The sequence below is a fragment of the Dioscorea cayenensis genome, chromosome 6, assembly GCF_009730915.1.
Source record: "Dioscorea cayenensis subsp. rotundata cultivar TDr96_F1 chromosome 6, TDr96_F1_v2_PseudoChromosome.rev07_lg8_w22 25.fasta, whole genome shotgun sequence".
Taxonomy (NCBI): domain Eukaryota; kingdom Viridiplantae; phylum Streptophyta; class Magnoliopsida; order Dioscoreales; family Dioscoreaceae; genus Dioscorea; species Dioscorea cayenensis.
Window position 1 is genome coordinate 1,644,329 of NC_052476.1, and position 10,436 is coordinate 1,654,764.

At 29.7% G+C, this 10,436-nt stretch overlaps 1 protein-coding gene across 1 annotated transcript; it reads left to right on the forward strand.

Annotated features, from left to right (window-relative positions):
* The first annotated feature begins 5,661 nt into the window (after positions 1–5,661).
* On the forward strand, positions 5,662–7,479 carry LOC120263897 (3-ketoacyl-CoA synthase 6-like). Its single transcript, XM_039271876.1, has one exon. It carries the CDS (start codon positions 5,727–5,729, stop codon positions 7,140–7,142), a length of 1,416 nt encoding a protein of 471 aa, XP_039127810.1. The 5' UTR covers positions 5,662–5,726; the 3' UTR covers positions 7,143–7,479.
* The last annotated feature ends 2,957 nt before the right edge of the window (positions 7,480–10,436 follow it).

The window sequence follows — 10,436 nt, forward strand, 5'->3', positions numbered from 1 at the left end:
TTACGTAATAAAGAATAACCCATATTTATCAACATATAAATAAAATTAAAAATATATCCCATTGATTACAACAAATTCAATTTATGTACATAAATATATATATATATATATATCATGTGTGAGCGTCCATAACATGTTGTTCACCAGAATGTCTATCACCAGCCAGTTATCTTTCAAATAATTATTTATATTTATTATTGTATATAATCACTATTTGATATTATTATTTTATTTAACAATGTGCTCAAATAGTTCATAGCCATCTAACACAAATCAAACACACTGAACATAAATAAATGACCATACAAACATATATCACTATTCACCACTGATATTCATCTTCGCCAGCTATCATTTGAATAATAATAAATTCCCATTTAGTATTACTATGATATATAATCACCTGCTTTAAAAACTATTATATTTTATTTACTTAACATGCCCAAATAGCTCATTAAACACGAATCAATACACTTTAATAACATAAGAGAACAGTGAACCACTACCCAATCACAATTCTATCTAATCCCTCGCCTAAGTTCATTCCCCTTAACATAATCACTGTTTCGACATCATTATATTTTATTTAATAACGCGCCTAAATAGTTCATCAACACAAATATGCTAGTTAATTGAACATAAAAATGAGAGACGGTTGCTGATGTTGTCGGTTGCCAAGTGATGGGTTATAACTTGATCACCCATAACTACACGCCCAAGAATACACAAAAGGTGACCAAGTAGCTATTCAGATATTTAGCCCATATTTTGTTCTAATAATAATAATAATAATGAATTTTAAGTAAAAATACGTAAAGGATAGTAATAAATAAATAATGGTTTGGTCGGTGGAATTCCAACGGTGGGGATCTCTTGAGATGTGCTTCTCGTGTTGGTTTTGAAAGTCCTGTCTAATCTTAAGAAAGAGATTGGCTGGATTTTTGCATCCTTTGGTATATATATGTCTGTTTCTAATCTTTATTGGTTGATTTGATTGAGTTTTAATGCATGTTGACACTTTACTTGTTGAGTTTAATAGCTTTAAATATATATTGCTGTTTTTATGGCTTGAATTGTTTGATCTTTATGTGTATCCACTTGTTTGTGTTGTTTTAAAAATAAGTTGTTATTATTATTATTATTATTGTTTTTGTAATGTTTTCGCTAAGGAAACAAATTGATTATCAACCAATATATATATGTTTACCGAATGACAGGTAATGATTTTTAATATAATTTAATTATTATTATTTTCATAACAAATTAAATTAATAATGTAAACTCAAAATGGTTTGATTTTAAGACATAGGGCGATCATTTCTGGTGACCTGGTCCACCCCCATTTACCCCTTTTCTCAGGCCCAAATCACTCTATCTGCCTCTTTCTTAGTTATATGTAACCTTTGCCTTCTGTGATATTATAATTGCTCCTCTGGGTAAATAACTACCCCAACTTAAAGATTATTGCACATACACAAGTGCATTCATTACTATTATTATGCGACAATTAAATATATGGAGTAATAAAAATCCATCATTTATGCAGTAGAAACTATATATATAGTGAGAAATATGATTTCTGGGACCCATCAAAACTCATTTAAATAGTATCATGTGATAAATATTCAAATCTGCAAGGATTTGTGTAAAAACGAAAATATAAAATAAAATGCAGAGCATGAAAAAGAATGAAACTAACTGAAAATAATAATGAGTACAAAATGGAGAATATAGAAACCAGACTAAAACCAAGAAAAACATAACAAAAATTATAATGCTTGTATAAAATTAGACAATTAATCAAAAGACCTGATATACTAACACCATGAACAATACATGTGCTTAGAAACATTACATGAATAATACTGCTCACGTAGCATATTTGAGCGAGCTTTTTGAATCCACACTCGCCCATGCATCATTAGCACCTTTTTGATCTCTGACTAAACAAGGTTGCCATCGTCATATATGTATGTATCATTTTTTTTTTATTGATTCTGTTTTATTTTTCCACTTTTTTTTTAAAAAAAAATTGAACCAGTTTGATGGGATTATCAGCAATAAAGAAACAAACAATTATTTTTTTAGTCATTTATTAATAGATGAGGTGGTTTTTTTCTAGATTATAACTTTGTTGCCAGGTGTGATGCATCTTGTTTTCTTTTTATTAATGCCTTAAAAAAGACACATTCAACTCTACACACTTATGTTTAATGTCTTCTCATTTTCCACTTTCTATTTGTAAATACAAGAGAAAGACAGGTGTTGCTAGCTATTACAAGAACAGCTAACTTGCTCATTAATAGAAGCATAAAGAGAAAGAAACAACTTTGGCTTTAAAGAAGTAACTCTCTTGTTTCATAACTTCTTGCATGCATATATAAAAGATAAAGAGAGAAAGAACAAGTTTGGTTTTGGAATAGTTAATAATTTGGATTTGATGACATAGAACCATAGAAGTAATTTTTCCTTTTAGAACAAGAATATAAAGAGAAAGAAACAAGTTTGGCTTTAAAGAAGTAACTGTTTGTTCATTCATAAGAATCATAACTTCATGCAAAGAAGATAAGATGAAGAATAAGTTTGGCTTTGGAATACTTACTTAATAATTGTGAATTGATGGCATAGAAGTAATTTTTGGAATAAAATTAAGGAGATGAATCAATTCCTTTGAGTCATGTATTGGTCCCAGCTACCAGCTTCCAAGGCCCATTCTGTCTTGAATATTGAATTCAATTAATGAGTTCATTCTAATTTTGTACCTGTCTTTTATGTGCCTCTCTGCTGCAGCTTTACATGCTGAAAAATGTGGGTGGGTTGGTAGTAATTTTGTTATTCTTTTTTTTACTTCAAATTTTTTTTTTTCTAGAATAAACATTCTGGTAACAAGTACATGATGTAGAAATATGTTTATGTGCTTTTGTCATTTTTGGCCTACGTCCAAATATGGAAGAGAAATTTCGTTCCAAATAATATATATATATATATATATATTACAATTTAATGGGTTTTTGAATTTTTTTTTTCTTCTTATAAATATGAGTAAGTTACTGGATCTAACTTTCTTTTTTGAAATTGAGGAAAAAAATAAAATACTAATAACTCTCTTCTGAAACCAATGACAATTGTTGAAACTTTTGAGTATCATAGATTTACTATTTATTATTTATTTATTTATTTTGATAAATGAGATAAGTACATATATATTATTAGAGATGTGACATAAGTCAAAATTTGATAATCTAACTTATGTGTCTTCATTTGACAATAAATGACGGCAATCCTGTACCAATTAAAAGACTAGTACTATTATTGTATCCAAATAGCATTTGAACTCCGATGTTTTAAATCTTTATACCACATGCTAGTGGTCAATATCACTGGGTTATAAATTTTTTAAAATTATTGATTTATTTATTTATAAAAAAATTGCTTGCATATTTCCGGTAAAAATGAATAATTATCAGTATACATTTATAAAACATTTTATTTATTTGTTTATATAAATAAGTGAAGTTCAAATGATAGGGTTAAGTCAGTTAATAACCTTCTTTTAGTTTAGCCTTGAATTCACAATTAAATATAAGAAAAATTATCATATATAATATAAATACACAGACTATGATTTTTATTTTTTTCACATTTTTTTTATCTAGAAAGTTTAAAATTAAATTTTAATTATCCATCAGAACAATACCATCACTTCATTAAAATTTCATATTGAGATCTTTGCTGACAGGCATTTTCATAATATATGGAAGAAATGATCTTGCATTTATTGAAATACTGCTCGTGACAAGGATTACAGAACCATCAACAATTACCAAACTTAATAATTTGGCAGACTATCAACTATCAACGTCATAATAAATAATAATAAACCTATATTTGAACAATCTCAATTGGAGTAGGATTTTCCCACGATCTTATCCGTGATATAGTTCTTATATACCCTATATATATATATATATATATATGAGCATCGATTCAAAATTAATTTAATCAATCAATTAACACAAGATTAGCTCTCATTGTACATTATCTTAATCCTACTGTTGTTGCCTGTGGACATCTGTGTATGTCCACAGAAACTCTTATATATATGCACTTAATAAAAAGTGTATTTTTAATATAAACAAATATAAGTGTATAAATATTTATGGCTAAATTATATCTCTAAAAATAAATTAGTTTGGCCAAAAATCTCTTGGTCTGTTGTATTGTATTTTTGGTGTTCCACTGAAAAAAATATATTGAAAATTTCAGTTTATATAAAGTCACATCACAAATGTACATATCAAGTAATTAATTCTATAGTTATGCATGATTTTGATTTGCTTTGTTTTTATGTCATTTAAAAAAAATAGAGTTGACTATTTAAACATTTTGGAAACAAATAGTTATTAGAAATCACATGATTTAGCATGTGGGTCAATCACTGATGTTTTTTTTTATAAAAATGGATAAACCATAAATTTATTGAAAAAAAAACACAACAAACAAGCACTGTACAAATAAACTCTCATCAGAGATGAGGTACAAGTACAATTAGAAATAAATGAAAAAAACAACGAGAAGATAAAACAACTCTATAGACAAAAACCACCAACAGGGGACACAGATCATCAAAGCTGAAAGCTCTGTAGACGAAAGCCACCAATCTCTGACCTTTTATTATCACTAATTAAACCTCAACCTTTCAAATTTATTTCGTAGAAATCACGCATTTGAACAACAAGCACAACATTTAAAAAAACAGTTGAAATAAAAATGGTAAAATGAATACTTTTTCCTAATAAGATTTGATTGATGGTTGATGAACTTGATTTAAATTGGATAAATATCTAAAACTAAATGTTTTATTTTTCTTGATAGGATGAAAATTCTTTCCTGAGTCTTCAGTTTTTTTAGACAAGTTGGAACAAGTCTTTCAACTCAATCAATTGTGAGAGGGACGTTGACTTGTCAACCTGTCACTTAATGGAAACAAATACCAGCTTTCTGATAGAAAGGCCTTTAAATGGTGTATTTATAATAACTAAACAGAATGGAAACTTCTAAAAAACTAATAAACAAATAAAATCCCATATAATTAATAATATAAAATTTAAAATAAAACCATATATATATATATATTTGATAAGTGAAACAACAAAAGTGGTTTTTTACTTAAACAGTAAATAACAAATTCATGATCAAATCCTTAGATCGATAATATTATTACAGTATTGTATTATTTATTTACTATTTTATTATGATCCATATGAGTGGATATTGTTTTATTCCTTCTAAAATTATAAGGTCTTCGTGGTAGAATTCTAATCTCACCTCATATTTAAGAATCTCTTATAATCTAAATTAAAAAAAATAAAAAACACACACAAACCCTTTGAACCGAGAGTGAGAGAGATTCCAAACTTCCACTTTTGTAGATTTGATAAATATTTTAATATAATTCATTTTTTTTTTCAAGTTTATCACCAAAAATATTTAAAATACGTGACTTTCAGCTAAAGTTAAAAACAGTTCCCTTTGGGAGAGAAAGATGAAGAGAAAAAGAGATGGAGATAAAGACAGCGAAGGCATGAGGCCCATGCATTCAAACTCCTTAACTGTCCTCATTCATTACCTACTATAACAACACTATAAACTCCTCCTTCCTCCTTCCTCCATTACTACCATCCAAACTAGTCCTAAGTCCTAACCATTCATCATCATTCACAACCATGCTCATCTCCTCCTCCTCCTCTCTCAAACCCATCCTTCTCTCCTTCCCTCTTCTCCTCACCCTTCTCCTCCTTTCTCAATCTTCTCATCATCATCATCATCATCATCATCATCTCTTCCTCACCTCCTTCCTCTTCCTCCTTCTTCTCCTCACTCTCTACTTCCTTTCTCGTCCTCGCCCTATTTACCTCCTCAACTACTCCTGCTTCAAACCCACACCCACCTGCCGTGTTCCCTTCTCCACCTACATGGAACACGCCCGCCAAATGCCCTTCTTCGACGACCGCAGCGTCCGTTTCCAAACCCTAATTCTTGAACGCTCCGGCCTCGGTGAAGAAACCTGTCTCCCTCCTCCTCACCACTACATCCCTCCAACTCCTTCCCTTTCTTCCTCTCTCCATGAAACCCACACTGTCCTCTTCTCCGCCATTGACCACCTTCTCAAACTCACTTCCATCCATCCTCACCTCATCGACATCCTAGTTATCAACTGCAGTCTCTTCTATCCCATTCCCTCACTCTCCTCCATAATCATCAATCACTACAACCTCCGCACCGACATCCGCAGCTTCAATCTCTCCGGCATGGGCTGCAGCGCCGGCCTCATCTCCGTCGACCTCGCTCGAGACGTCCTTCAGGTCCATCCTAACTCTCTTGCTCTTGTTCTCTCCACTGAAATCATCACTCCCAACTACTACGCCGGCAAAGAACGTGCTATGCTCCTCCCTAACTGTCTTTTCCGCATGGGCGCCTCCGCCGTTCTCCTCTCTAACCGCAGCTGTGATGCTTCCATCGCTAAATACAAACTCCTCCACGTCGTCCGCACTCACAAAGGCTCCGACGATAAAGCTCACAGTTGTGTTTTCCAAGAACAAGACTCTGAAGGAAACCTCGGCATTAATCTTTCTAAAGACCTCATGGCCATTGCCGGTGACACTCTTAAATCCAACATTACTTCAATTGGACCTCTTGTTTTGCCGGCTTCCGAACAATTACTCTTTCTCTTCACCTTCATTGCTCGCAAACTCATTAATCCTAAGTTGAAACCTTATATCCCTGACTTCAAACAAGCGTTTGAGCACTTTTGTATTCACGCCGGTGGACGTGCAGTTATTGATGAGCTCCAGAAGAACCTTCAGCTCTCGGCTGAGCATGTTGAAGCTTCACGCATGACCTTGCATAGGTTCGGCAACACGTCGAGCAGCTCGCTGTGGTATGAGCTCAGTTATATTGAATCTAAAGGCAGGATGCGGCGCGGTGACCGGGTTTGGATGATTGGTTTTGGGAGTGGGTTCAAATGCAACAGCGCTGTTTGGAAGTGCTTGCAAACTGTGAAAACTCCTGTTGAGGGTCCTTGGTCTGAGTGTATTCACAGGTATCCTGTTCACATTCCAGAGGTTGTTAAGCTCTTATAGTTACTTAATTAATTACTTCTTTATCTCTCTTTCTGTGAGCTTTGAATCTTTGATGGTGGTTGTATGATGAAAGGAAGATCAAGATGGTGATGAAGAAGAAGAGTTGAAGCTAGCTAGTTGTGTGGATCTCTTTCTTGATTTATATTTTTATATTTTATTTTTACTTATTTTTAGAAATATTTCTGTGTTTGTGAAAGGTGGTGGAGAGACGAAGAAGAAGAAGATAGTGAGCAAATTAAATGAATGTGATGTTAACGTTACGTGAATTGATTAGCTTTTAATGTTATTTATTGCGCTTATAAATTTGGATTGGGATTAGAGAGATCATGATTCATGACGACTGTTTGTGTTTAATTTGTACCACTGCATGCAACGCTGATTGTTATGATGGATAATTAAGAATGATTATGGGGGCAAATATATAGACTATGTCAAAAAGACTCTGTCAAATAAATAAATAAATATAAAAATATTAATTATAATTAATATTTCTGTTATTATTCAAGTTAATAATTTAGACAGCACGAATAATTAGTTAACTGTTAAAACAATGCGTAATTTAAAATAGTAATCCATTATACTGCACATACTATAATCCAAATCATAATAAGCACATATATTAAAAAATAAACAGTTATACATGTTTATTTATTTATTGTTTATGATTCTACTTCAGCATGCAAATTGTATATATATATATATATATATTGGATCAATAATTAGTTAAATATTTAAGTTAAATATATATAGTTAAATATATATAGTTATAAGCATCATTTAATTTGTGACTATCCAAATCATGTATTGGTTGCAAAGATGCTACTGAATTGTGAATACTAGTATATATATATATGAAAAAACGGTTGAGAGTGTGTAAGTCGGGCATTTAAGCTGCGAGTTTGTTACAGTGTACTACCGGTATTGCATGTGATTTGCTTAATTATTTCGGATGGTTCGCTGTCCCTCATGGCCACCTTTTATACAACACATGAATAGTTGTAGACTTTATTAGTGAACTTTAACTTTTTTAAATAGGGGAAACATATATATAAAGAAAAAGTTAGAGCAGAAAGAAAATCAGTGGGGGTTAGTGTATAGACGTTGGGGGGTAGATGATGCTCAAAATTAAAAACTGGTCCTCCATATATATATAACTTATGAGCTATGCTTTTAACACTCTTAAAATATGAAACTTTTGAAAAAGTGGATAAACAACATCGATTAATAAAAAATGCTTAATAGTTGACCCACTGGAAAGTGGGAAAAAAACAAACAGCATGACATAGCAGAAAAAAGACGACAAAAGAAAAACATAGGCACTGAGTGACAGACCCCCTTAGGGCAAGAAAAACATCAGAACACTACCCCTTAAAATATGAAACTCACTAATTAATTTTTTTAAAAAAATCTTTTATAGATTATTGTTGATAATAATATTATTAAATACATTTTTATAAAAAAAAAAAATTATTAAATACATTATTTTATTAACTAAGAGGGATGATACAAATGATAAGGATGTGAGAGTCACTTAAGTAAATTATTTTGAATTCTAGTATTCATAGAGAAAAGTTTAGCTACTCTTTTAGAGTCGGCTTAAGGGTAAGGTAAATGAAGTAATTAATTGCTTTAGTCCCCTAATTTTTTTAAGGCCTAATCTTTAATTTAGATTTTTTTAACAACAATTTTAACAACTCAAAATTTGGAAAGACTCCAAGTAATTATTGTAATTTAAAGATATTTTAATTTAATATTTAATTAATGCTTTATAATCCTAGCTAATTTTTAAAATTTTAAATAATATCATAAAATATTAATTATTTTTATTTTAATGCTAATTCAGTCTCATATCTTCTGTAACTAATTTTTAAAAATTTTATTTTGATCCCTGCTAACTAATTTTTTTAAATTTTATTCTGATCCTCTGGATATTTTTCATGCATTTTTTCTCCAAGATTAATATAATATTCATTTATTTTAATTATAACTAAGAGCTTTTTGTAGTTTTTATATTGTTGCAACTGTTGTTATATTTTCATGAGTTTTGCTTATAAATTTTAAATATATCCCTTTCATCACAAGTTTAGTTGCATATAACAAAATAAATAAATATCTCAAATAAGTATTTATTGAAATTAAATTTTATTTAAATTTATTTTTTTTAACTTTAGGCCTCTAGTTATATTGAGCGCCACTGTTTATACTTTGCTCTTCTTAGAAAATTTGTAGGTTAAGAATTTATATAAATATACACATAAAATAAAATATCACTATATTTTTAACTAATAGATTTGTTTTTAACATAAATTCTTAATCCAGTTGGGAGAGCTTTAATCCAATATCAACACAGTATTAAAAATTTAAAATGAACACATCAAGAAATTTTCTTTATTTAATGAATTTTAGAAATGTTTTACATATCCGTGGAAAGCATTGGCGTGCAGTTGATGCCCAGCACATTGAAATTGAACTACATCATTGGCTCAAAACATGAAATTTTTTTTTTAAATATATATACTCTAATGTAGCAAAATGGTGGACTTATCTTTTTAATATATATATATATATATATATATATATATTTCAAAAGAGTGTCTCTTTAATTTCGGTTTTATGTATCTTCACTGTATTTAAGATGAAGAATATACTTAAAATTTAGCTTGTAATCTGCAACATGTCATTTGTTTTTTATTTTTATTTTTTAAAATAAATTATTAAGTTGGCATCAATTGGATATGCACCATTCTGTTAACTGATTAATCTAAATAATCCATTTTTTTTCAACAGAATCAAGATTAATAAAATAAAATAAAATAAAATAAAAAAATCAAATCAAATCGTGGGTTTGATAAGTTCAAAAAATTTTAAAATCAAAATACTTTATTAAATATTATTAAAAAAAAATCAATAAATAAAAAAAATCGACCATAAATAATTAGTGGTGAATAGTAGAATTTTTTATGCCGTACTAACGCACTATTATTTGATCTGTCCTTTTGATATTCTTTTTGAAACGGTGGCAAATCTAATATAATGTAGTTAATCATTTGTTTTTAATAATTAAAACATTTGTTTTTAATAATTAAAACAAATTTTTATTGTTTTTGAAATGAGTTGTGTAACATTTATATTACTTTTTAAAATATTTTTCTCTTTTTCATTTTTAAGAAAATGAAAAAATATCCAAGAAAAAATAAATAATAAATAAATAAATTTAAATAATAACCGCCATTTAACCCTATAAAACTCCGAACAAGTCCTCCATCGTCGTCTTCATTCTCTCTCTCTCTCTCT

Excerpts from the sequence above, each read along its gene's own strand:
- LOC120263897 (XM_039271876.1), top strand. The coding sequence starts at position 5,727 with ATGCTCATCTCCTCCTCCTCCTCTCTCAAACCCATCCTTCTCTCCTTC.